The sequence below is a fragment of the Salvelinus namaycush genome, chromosome 37, assembly GCF_016432855.1.
Source record: "Salvelinus namaycush isolate Seneca chromosome 37, SaNama_1.0, whole genome shotgun sequence".
Taxonomy (NCBI): Eukaryota; Metazoa; Chordata; class Actinopteri; order Salmoniformes; family Salmonidae; genus Salvelinus; species Salvelinus namaycush.
The window spans coordinates 16,755,111-16,766,991 of NC_052343.1; the positions used below are offsets into that span (position 1 = coordinate 16,755,111).

Here is an 11,881-nt window from a genome sequence, read left to right on the forward strand (position 1 = left end):
TCAAGTTTATGTGTGAGTTAAATTGGGGTTTTGGACATTTTATTGGGCTATGAAATGAATTTATGATAAACAGAGACAGGCAGGCAGACAGACAGACTGTCAAGCTAGCACCTTATTTGCTGGTTGGTTGATTGATTCATTGTTGATTGGTTTGAATCGGTTTAAAATTGTATTTGATTAATAAATCAACATACAGAGAAGTGTAAGGAAGAAGATATTACGTTGTGTCAACTATTTATTTTTGTTGGTCAGCCCAAGTTCTTTTTTTTTTTCTTTTTTTTTTGTAGGGAGAGGTGGGAACTGAAGAAAAGGAAGGGATTTTAACCACCCAAGCAAAACGACAGGGCTTGTCCCGAAATGTGACGTCAGACAGAAGGACTCACTTGTAGCGAGCGGTGACCGGCGCTGGCTATCATTTGCACCGCACCGTTTTGCAATAATCTGAGCTCGTGGAATACGTTCTAATTTTTTTTACAAGAATCTCATTCTGGGTTCAATGAAGTTGATATTGGAATCTCGTAATGAGGTGGCTTCTGCCGTGGATTCTAATAGTAGCCACCACTCATCAGGTAAACATAAATTATTTGATTTATTTCTAACGTTCATACTAACTGTTGATTTATTTTATTTATGGTTTTCAAGATTACAGGTTATGGATTACAGAATATTAGACATGAACATGATTGCAGGTTGTGCACATCTATCCAGATTAGATTATTTAATTGCGTAATAACGCACAGAGACATTTTGTGCGCGGCGCCAATTACCAATAACCCATTATTGGTTTCGCATTGACACTGGGCTATAATCGTGTTGTCAATGTTAATCATACAATAGACCTACTCAGAATCTGTCTCTGCGTTAGCTCTGAAACCTAGACAGTCACGAAACCACTCTCTCTTTCCTCTACTCTCTCTTTCTCTCTTAGCTCTACTCTCTCCTCCACTCTCTCTTTCCTCTACTCTCTCTTCTTCTTTTAGCTCTACTCTCTCCTCCACTCTCTCTTTCCTCCACTCTCTCTTCCACTCTCTCTCATTTTAGCTCAGCTAATGACAGGTCAGGTACTACCTCAGTACTCTCTCTGACTAATATCCTTTAAAGTGTGTTATTTGGTAGGTGTGGTTAAATGACCCTGGCCTGAGAGTTATTTATTTCTGTCAGTCATCATAACCTGTCCCATGGATTACTTCATAGGGGGAAACCAAACCACTAGCGCCAATGTGGTATTTGTGTCCATGGGGCTGAACTAGATTGAATTCAGTAAATGTAAAGACTAAGGAAGAACAAACGTGTATGTTTTGCGTGTGATCCCTACCCTACATTGATATTCAGTCTACAATACTGCAGCCTCATACACAACTTTATCTTCATCTTTAGGCTGGTGGGGGAACTCCTGGCCTTAGTTTGGAAATGTGTCAGAGTGTTTCCCTCTGGAATCAAACATAGTTCCCCTTGCTGTGGTCTGATGTCATGTACTACTGTTAGAAATGTTCCTGGAAGAACCACTTCCTTCCACAACAAACTACAGGCCCCATCCCAATATAACCCCTGTCTACTGTATCACTATACTGGCTGGGTGGCCCCATAACCCCTGTCTACTGTATCACTATACTGGCTGGGTGGCCCCATAACCCCTGTCTACTGTATCACTATACTGGCTGGGTGACCCCATCCCAATGTAACCCCTGTCTACTGTATCACTATACTGGCTGGGTGACCCCATCCCAATGTAACCCCTGTCTACTGTATCACTATACTGGCTGGGTGGCCCCATCCCAATGTAACCCCTGTCTACTGTATCACTATACTGGCTGGGTGGCCCCATCCCAATATAACCCCTGTCTACTGTATCACTATACTGGCTGGGTGGCCCCATCCCAATATAACCCCTGTCTACTGTATCACTATACTGGCTGGGTGACCCCATCCCAATGTAACCCCTGTCTACTGTATCACTATACTGGCTGGGTGGCCCCATCCCAATGTAACCCCTGTCTACTGTATCACTATACTGGCTGGGTGACCCCATCCCAATGTAACCCCTGTCTACTGTATCACTATACTGGCTGGGTGGCCCCATCCCAATGTAACCCCTGTCTACTGTATCACTATACTGGCTGGGTGACCCCATCCCAATGTAACCCCTGTCTACTGTATCACTATACTGGCTGGGTGGCCCCATCCCAATGTAACCCCTGTCTACTGTATACACTATACTGGCTGGGTAGCCCCATCCCAATATAACCCCTGTCTACTGTATCACTATACTGGCTGGGTGGCCCCATCCCAATATAACCCCTGTCTACTGTATCACTATACTGGCTGGGTGACCCCATCCCAATGTAACCCCTGTCTACTGTATCACTATACTGGCTGGGTGGCCCCATCCCAATATAACCCCTGTCTACTGTATCACTATACTGGCTGGGTGACCCCATCCCAATGTAACCCCTGTCTACTGTATCACTATACTGGCTGGGTGGCCCCATCCCAATGTAACCCCTGTCTACTGTATACACTATACTGGCTGGGTAGCCCCATCCCAATATAACCCCTGTCTACTGTATCACTATACTGGCTGGGTGGCCCCATCCCAATATAACCCCTGTCTACTGTATCACTATACTGGCTGGGTGGCCCCATCCCAATATAACCCCTGTCTACTGCATCACTATACTGGCTGGGTGGCCCCATCCCAATATAACCCCTGTCTACTGTATCACTATACTGGCTGGGTGACCCCATCCCAATGTAACCCCTGTCTACTGTATCACTATACTGGCTGGGTGGCCCCATCCCAATGTAACCCCTGTCTACTGTATCACTATACTGGCTGGGTGACCCCATCCCAATATAACCCCTGTCTACTGTATCACTATACTGGCTGGGTGGCCCCATCCCAATGTAACCCCTGTCTACTGTATCACTATACTGGCTGGGTGACGCCATCCCAATATAACCCCTGTCTACTGTATCACTATACTGGCTGGGTGGCCCCATCCCAATATAACCCCTGTCTACTGTATACACTATACTGGCTGGGTGACCCCATCCCAATGTAACCCCTGTCTACTGTATCACTATACTGGCTGGGTGACCCCATCCCAATGTAACCCCTGTCTACTGTATACACTATACTGGCTGGGTGGCCCCATCCCAATGTAACTCCTGTCTACTGTATCACTATACTGGCTGGGTGGCCCCATCCCAATATAACCCCTGTCTACTGTATCACTATACTGGCTGGGTGGCCCCATCCCAATGTAACCCCTGTCTACTGTATCACTATACTGGTTGTGTGAGGAGGGGGTGTTAGTTGTTGGTGCACATGACCAATGACATAGTTAGTGATGATGAACCTGGAGGTGCTGCTGGTCTCCACTCTGTGGGTTTGCAGGAAGAGCACAACAAGACTGACATGCCAAAGACCAACCCACCAGGATGATCCAGTATTTCATAAATGTTGTTCTGTCCATCCTACAGGTCTTTTCCCAATATTCCACATCCGTGCCTCCCTTGACGGCGACCATAGAGCTGTATAACCGTACAGCGTACTGCAAATGGCCGTGCAAGTGTGCCAAGAGCGCCCCCCTGTGTCCGCCAGGGGTCAGTGTGCTGATGGACGGCTGTGACTGTTGTAAGGCCTGTTCCAAGCAGGCGGGGGAGACCTGCAACGAGGCCGACGTCTGTGACTACCATAAGGGACTGTACTGTGACTACAGCGTGGACAAGCCGAGGTACGAAAAAGGAGTATGTGCCTGTAAGTGTCAGATAACTTTCCTCTTTGAGTTGTGACGTTGTATCATCTCCATCTGTCCTGTGAAGTCAGATAACTTTCCTCTTTGAGTTGTGACGTTGTATCATCTCCATCTGTGCTGTGAAGTCAGATAACTTTCCTCTTTGAGTTGTGACGTTGTATCATCTCCATCTGTCCTGTGAAGTCATAACTTTCCTCTTTGAGTTGTGTCGTTGTATCATCTTCATCTGTGCTGTGAAGTCAGTTTGTAAATATAGATACTGTAATGAGAATGGACCTGTGCTGTGAAGTCAGTGTGTAAATATAGATACTGTAATGAGAATGGACCTGTGCTGTGAAGTCAGTGTGTAAATATAGATACTGTAATGAGAATGGACCTGTGCTGTGAAGTCAGTGTGTAAATATAGATACTGTAATGAGAATGGACCTGTGCTGTGAAGTCAGTGTGTAAATATAGATACTGTAATGAGAATGGACCTGTGCTGTGAAGTCAGTGTGTAAATATAGATACTGTAATGAGAATGGACCTGTGCTGTGAAGTCAGTGTGTAAATATAGATACTGTAATGAGAATGGACCTGTGCTGTGAAGTCAGTGTGTAAATATAGATACTGTAATGAGAATGGACCTGTGCTGTGAAGTCAGTGTGTAAATATAGATACTGTAATGAGAATGGACCTGTGCTGTGAAGTCAGTGTGTAAATATAGATACTGTAATGAGAATGGACCTGTGCTGTGAAGTCAGTGTGTAAATATAGATACTGTAATGAGAATGGACCTGTGCTGTGAAGTCAGTGTGTAAATATAGATACTGTAATGAGAATGGACCTGTGCTGTGAAGTCAGTGTGTAAATATAGATACTGTAATGAGAATGGACGTTGTTCTGATTCGACAACTGAATTGTTGCATGTATTTCTTTGTGTGCCACAGTGCATTGACACGGGTCTTTCTTGAGGAAGGCGTTTCGAGCTGAAATGCCGACATTGAACAGTCAACTATAACGCGCTTCTTGTTTTCCTAGGTATACCTATAGGGGATATACTTTACTGTGTAGCGCTTCTTGTTTTCCTAGGTATACCTATAGGGGATATACTTTACTGTGTAGCGCTTCTTGTTTTCCTAGGTATACCTATAGGGGATATACTTTACTGTGTAGCGCTTCTTGTTTTCCTAGGTATACCTATAGGGGATATACTTTACTCTGTAGCGCTTCTTGTTTTCCTAGGTATACCTATAGGGGATATACTTTACTCTGTAGCGCTTCTTGTTTTCCTAGGTATACCTATAGGGGATATACTTTACTGTGTAGCGCTTCTTGTTTTCCTAGGTATACCTATAGGGGATATACTTTACTGTGTAGCGCTTCTTGTTTTCCTAGGTATACCTATAGGGGATATACTTTACTGTGTAGCGCTTCTTGTTTTCCTAGGTATACCTATAGGGGATATACTTTACTGTGTAGCGCTTCTTGTTTTCCTAGGTATACCTATAGGGGATATACTTTACTGTGTAGCGCTTCTTGTTTTCCTAGGTATACCTATAGGGGATATACTTTACTGTGTAGCGCTTCTTGTTTTCCTAGGTATACCTATAGGGGATATACTTTACTGTGTAGCGCTTCTTGTTTTCCTAGGTATACCTATAGGGGATATACTTTACTGTGTAGCGCTTCTTGTTTTCCTAGGTATACCTATAGGGGATATACTTTACTGTGTAGCGCTTCTTGTTTTCCTAGGTATACCTATAGGGGATATACTTTACTGTGTAGCGCTTCTTGTTTTCCTAGGTATACCTATAGGGGATATACTTTACTGTGTAGCGCTTCTTGTTTTCCTAGGTATACCTATAGGGGATATACTTTACTGTGTAGCGCTTCTTGTTTTCCTAGGTATACCTATAGGGGATATACTTTACTGTGTAGCGCTTCTTGTTTTCCTAGGTATACCTATAGGGGATATACTTTACTGTGTAGCGCTTCTTGTTTTCCTAGGTATACCTATAGGGGATATACTTTACTGTGTAGCGCTTCTTGTTTTCCTAGGTATACCTATAGGGGATATACTTTACTCTGTAGCGCTTCTTGTTTTCCTAGGTATACCTATAGGGGATATACTTTACTGTGTAGCGCTTCTTGTTTTCCTAGGTATACCTATAGGGGATATACTTTACTGTGTAGCGCTTCTTGTTTTCCTAGGTATACCTATAGGGGATATACTTTACTGTGTAGCGCTTCTTGTTTTCCTAGGTATACCTATAGGGGATATACTTTACTGTGTAGCGCTTCTTGTTTTCCTAGGTATACCTATAGGGGATATACTTTACTGTGTAGCGCTTCTTGTTTTCCTAGGTATACCTATAGGGGATATACTTTACTCTGTAGCGCTTCTTGTTTTCCTAGGTATACCTATAGGGGATATACTTTACTGTGTAGCGCTTCTTGTTTTCCTAGGTATACCTATAGGGGATATACTTTACTGTGTAGCGCTTCTTGTTTTCCTAGGTATACCTATAGGGGATATACTTTACTGTGTAGCGCTTCTTGTTTTCCTAGGTATACCTATAGGGGATATACTTTACTGTGTAGCGCTTCTTGTTTTCCTAGGTATACCTATAGGGGATATACTTTACTGTGTAGCGCTTCTTGTTTTCCTAGGTATACCTATAGGGGATATACTTTACTGTGTAGCGCTTCTTGTTTTCCTAGGTATACCTATAGGGGATATACTTTACTGTGTAGCGCTTCTTGTTTTCCTAGGTATACCTATAGGGGATATACTTTACTGTGTAGCGCTTCTTGTTTTCCTAGGTATACCTATAGGGGATATACTTTACTGTGTAGCGCTTCTTGTTTTCCTAGGTATACCTATAGGGGATATACTTTACTGTGTAGCGCTTCTTGTTTTCCTAGGTATACCTATAGGGGATATACTTTACTCTGTAGCGCTTCTTGTTTTCCTAGGTATACCTATAGGGGATATACTTTACTGTGTAGCGCTTCTTGTTTTCCTAGGTATACCTATAGGGGATATACTTTACTGTGTAGCGCTTCTTGTTTTCCTAGGTATACCTATAGGGGATATACTTTACTGTGTAGCGCTTCTTGTTTTCCTAGGTATACCTATAGGGGATATACTTTACTGTGTAGCGCTTCTTGTTTTCCTAGGTATACCTATAGGGGATATACTTTACTGTGTAGCGCTTCTTGTTTTCCTAGGTATACCTATAGGGGATATACTTTACTGTGTAGCGCTTCTTGTTTTCCTAGGTATACCTATAGGGGATATACTTTACTGTGTAGCGCTTCTTGTTTTCCTAGGTATACCTATAGGGGATATACTTTACTCTGTAGCGCTTCTTGTTTTCCTAGGTATACCTATAGGGGATATACTTTACTGTGTAGCGCTTCTTGTTTTCCTAGGTATACCTATAGGGGATATACTTTACTGTGTAGCGCTTCTTGTTTTCCTAGGTATACCTATAGGGGATATACTTTACTGTGTAGCGCTTCTTGTTTTCCTAGGTATACCTATAGGGGATATACTTTACTGTGTAGCGCTTCTTGTTTTCCTAGGTATACCTATAGGGGATATACTTTACTGTGTAGCGCTTCTTGTTTTCCTAGGTATACCTATAGGGGATATACTTTACTGTGTAGCGCTTCTTGTTTTCCTAGGTATACCTATAGGGGATATACTTTACTGTGTAGCGCTTCTTGTTTTCCTAGGTATACCTATAGGGGATATACTTTACTCTGTAGCGCTTCTTGTTTTCCTAGGTATACCTATAGGGGATATACTTTACTGTGTAGCGCTTCTTGTTTTCCTAGGTATACCTATAGGGGATATACTTTACTGTGTAGCGCTTCTTGTTTTCCTAGGTATACCTATAGGGGATATACTTTACTGTGTAGCGCTGATTCTTATTATGTTACATGATCAATCAAACAGACATGGTGGGCACAGGCTGCGAGTACGACGGGGTGATCTACCGGAACGGCCAGAGCTTCCAACCCAGCTGTAAGTACCGCTGTCTGTGTGTAAACGGCGCCATCGGTTGTGTGCCGCTCTGCACAGACTCCCATCCACCCCGGGTGTGGTGCCAGACACCCAGGCGGGTCAAACTGCCGGGCCGATGCTGTGAGCAGTGGATCTGTGACGAGCCCAGGAAGACGCGCAAGGCAGCCCCCGGACATGCGGAGATAGGTACACTACTACATTCTATGGGCTGCATCTCAAATGGTACCCTATGTCCTATGTAGTGCACTACGTTTGACCAGAGCACTATGGGGCCCATTGGTTTCCCAGAAATCCCGTTTGGAAGATTCCTGAAATCAGGAAGGAATAAGCAGGGAATCCAGGAATCTTCCAACCAGGATTTCTGGAAAACCTGGGCGTTATTTGGGTGAAAGTTACCGGAATTTGTCATCCCTAATCAGGAGTCTGTTCCTCTGTTTATTTGGCAGTGCGCGCCAGCCACAATGAGGTCTGGCATAAGAACTGCATTACCCAGACCACCTCCTGGTCCCCGTGTTCCAAGACCTGTGGACGTGGCCTGTCCCTCAGGATCTCCAACGCCAACGACCAGTGTGAGTTGATCAAGGAGTCACGCCTCTGCAACATCCGGCCCTGTGACGTCGACATCACCAAGCACATCAAGGTGAGGACATCTGTCATGGCTTATGCCCTAAATGGCACCCTATTCCCTATAAAGTGTACTACCCATAGGGCTCTGGTCAAAAGTAGTGCACTATAGGGAATAGGTTGGGCCCTGGTCAAAAGTAGTACATTTTATAGACAATATCCCTCACTTTTTCTTTCAATGAAACCAGGCCCAACTTCATCAACTCATGTATTGTGCATATGAACATGCTTTTAAAATCACATGTGTGACATATGTTTTCTCAATACAGTTGAACATCGTTTTGACAGTGTAACAGTATTCTGACCCCATGTCAACCACTCAAGTGTTGATTCTGACCCATGTTGACCTATGAACCCCTCAGCCAGGGAAGAAGTGTCTGAACATTTACAGGGAGGAGCAGAGCCAGAACTTCACCATCTCAGGCTGCAACAGCAAGAAGCCCTACCGTCCAAAATACTGTGGTGTCTGCATGGCCACAGACGATCGCTGCTGCATCCCTTACAAGTCCAAGACTATCGAGGTGGAGTTTGAGTGTCCCAACGGAGCCACGCTGACATGGCAGGTGATGTGGATCAACGCCTGCTTCTGTAACCTCAGCTGCAGGAACCCCAACGACATCTTCTCTGAGCTGGAGCACTACTACGACCACAACGAGGTCATCAACTGACAACTGAGCAGCCTTGTCCGAGCCTGAATGTACGGCCCAAAGGGCAGGAGACCATCTCCTGTTTCTGTAGCATGAGGCAGTTTAGTGTACAAGTACATCCCCTGGGTAAGACGCTCGTCTGCCGGAGGGCTTTACCCAAATCCATCTCCTTAATGCTGAATGCAAAGGGTTTTTACAGTCTTTGGTATGAATCGACTGGGGAGAACTGAGCAGAGGACAGGTTCATTTAGGTTATTATTGACTCCAGCTTTACACTCCTTGGAATAAAGGGATTGATGATTTGTTGGTTAGTGAGATGTTCAAGCACCAGGCTGGAACAAAGCCTGCACCCCCTTAAGGTCCGCAGGAGTAGGAGGGAAGAACATTGCAGTTGAACCCAAACTCTTCATTATGATCTTGATTAAAAACAAAAACAAATTATGCACAGGGTTTATCAATTATTTAACCTCCATTCAATGAGGGGAAAAGGGATGTAGTTGTTTTTCAATTTTCTTTTAAACATCTAAATATACACTGAGTGTACAAAACAGTAAGTACACCTTCCTAATATTGAGTTGCACCCCCCCTTTTGCCCTCAGAACATTCTCAATTTGTCAGAGAATGGACTCTACAAGGTGTCAAAAGTGTTCCACAGGAATGCTGGCCCATGTTGACTCCAATGCTTCCTACTGTTGTGTCAAGTTGGCTGGATGTCCTTTGAGTGGTGGACCATTCTTGATACACACGGGAAACGGTTGAGCGTGAAAAACCCAGCAGCGTTGCATTTCTTGACACAAACCGGTGCACCTGGCACCTACTACCATACCCTGTTCAAAGGCACTGAGATCTGTTGTCTTACCCATTCACCCTAAGAATGGCACACATACACAATCCATGTCTCAAGGCTTAAAAACCCTTCTTTAACCTGTCTCCTCCCCTTCATCTACACTGATTGAAGTGGATTTAACTTGTGACATCAATAAGGGATCATAGCTTTCACCTGGATTCACCAGGTCAGTCTGTCATGGAATGTTTTGTACACTCAGTATATTAGCGGAAGTTGATCATGTATTTGTGATGATACCATAGTAGGACACGGGGGTCAAACCTATTGTAATTATGCATCATATTCATATGGGGATAATCTTCTACCAAGTTAGGGCATTAACCACTCGAGTGGTCCTCCTGTTTTATACTCTTCTGTTTCACTCTTTTTGTGTCATGTCATTAAGCTTACTATGTATGTACTGTTGTGCTCAAAACATTTAGTCAAGTATTGAAGTATTTTGTAGTTTACTGCAAAGTGTACAGTATATCAGACAAGATTCTCTCACATTTCCTCAGTTTTGCATTGATTTCCATTGACTCTTAGTAAACAATAGTGTTTTCCTCAATGTCTGCATTGTCAAGTCAGTTATTATTTGAGCTCTACGAGGTTAAAAGTCTCAACTTTTTATTGATTGAAATTTGATTGAGATCAGCTCAATAAGTGTTGTCATTTATTTCATTGGTCAATACTCTCGTAAACCATGTACCATATCCATGTCATCATAAACAACAAACAAACTCATCCAGGAAGTCACATTTGATTGGTTCAAATAAATACAAAGTATTAAGATTTGGGTAGTGACACATCTTTTCAAAGAAATGTAAAAATAATTTCTGCATCATTTTTTGCTATTTCTCTAATACAAAGTGGTACTATACATACATTGCATTTCTATATCATTTAAATCTTAATATAATCCGTTTTTCATCATTTGAAAGATTTGACCAAACATTAATACATATTCTTATCTCAGGGCTTATTTAAGCGTCATCCTAGGATCACTGATAGCTACAGTCATTATGATTTCTTTATGTATTACAGACATTTCATGTTATAAAAAAAATAAAATAGGGAGTCGTCAATTTGATCCATCATATATAAAAAGCCAGACAATAGCCACAGATGTCATTAACATCAGAACTGTCCATTACATGTTTATGGTTGAACCCCCCCCCCCGGCATTGTTACATTCTAACAATAAAAAACAATACATATCAGAGATACTATTTCCACCAAGGAACATCCATACAGATTACATATCACTGAAATGACATACAGTATGACAACCGTTGGGTATAAACTCTATTACCCACAATGCAGTGAGAACAGAGCATAGATAGAGGACAGTCTATCAAAAGCAGCATGTTGTGGTTTATTGTCAGCAGCAACACAGGCAGTAGGGTAGACAGGACAGGGGTTATGGGGTTTGTTGTCAGCAGCAACACAGGCAGTAGGGTAGACAGGACAGGGGTTATGGGGTTTGTTGTCAGCAGCAACACAGGCAGTAGGGTAGACAGGACAGGGGTTATGAGGTTTGTTGTCAGCAGCAACACAGGCAGTAGGGTAGACAGGACAGGGGTTATGGGGTTTGTTGTCAGCAGCAACACAGGCAGTAGGGTAGACAGGACAGGGGTTATGAGGTTTGTTGTCAGCAGCAACACAGGCAGTAGGGTAGACAGGACAGGGGTTATGGGGTTTATTGTCAGCAGCAACACAGGCAGTAGGGTAGACAGGACAGGGGTTATGGGGTTTGTTGTCAGCAGCAACACAGGCAGTAGGGTAGACAGGACCTGACAGGGGTTATGAGGTTTGTTGTCAGCAGCAACACTGGCACTAGGGTAGACAGGACAGGGGTTATGGGGTTTGTTGTCAGCAGCAACACAGGCAGTAGGGTAGACAGGACAGGGGTTATGGGGTTTGTTGTCAGCAGCAACACAGGCAGTAGGGTAGACAGGACAGGGGTTATGGGGTTTGTTGTCAGCAGCAACACAGGCAGTAGGGTAGACAG

General features: G+C 43.5%; 1 protein-coding gene across 1 annotated transcript; it reads left to right on the forward strand.

The window, feature by feature from the left end:
• Positions 1–398: 398 nt before the first annotated feature.
• On the forward strand, positions 399–9,636 carry ccn4b (cellular communication network factor 4b). Its single transcript, XM_038977096.1, has 5 exons — positions 399–569; positions 3,484–3,760; positions 7,705–7,959; positions 8,220–8,413; positions 8,760–9,636. The coding sequence occupies exons 1-5, from the start codon at positions 522–524 to the stop codon at positions 9,063–9,065; spliced, it is 1,080 nt and encodes a 359-aa protein (XP_038833024.1). The 5' UTR covers positions 399–521; the 3' UTR covers positions 9,066–9,636.
• The last annotated feature ends 2,245 nt before the right edge of the window (positions 9,637–11,881 follow it).

Bases quoted from the DNA above. Each gene is read 5' to 3' on its own strand.
- ccn4b (XM_038977096.1), top strand. From the start codon at position 522: ATGAGGTGGCTTCTGCCGTGGATTCTAATAGTAGCCACCACTCATCAG. The intron at 3,761-7,704 runs GTAAGTGTCAGA...TCAATCAAACAG, and splicing joins CGAAAAAGGAGTATGTGCCT to ACATGGTGGGCACAGGCTGC. The intron at 8,414-8,759 runs GTGAGGACATCT...TGAACCCCTCAG, and splicing joins ACATCACCAAGCACATCAAG to CCAGGGAAGAAGTGTCTGAA.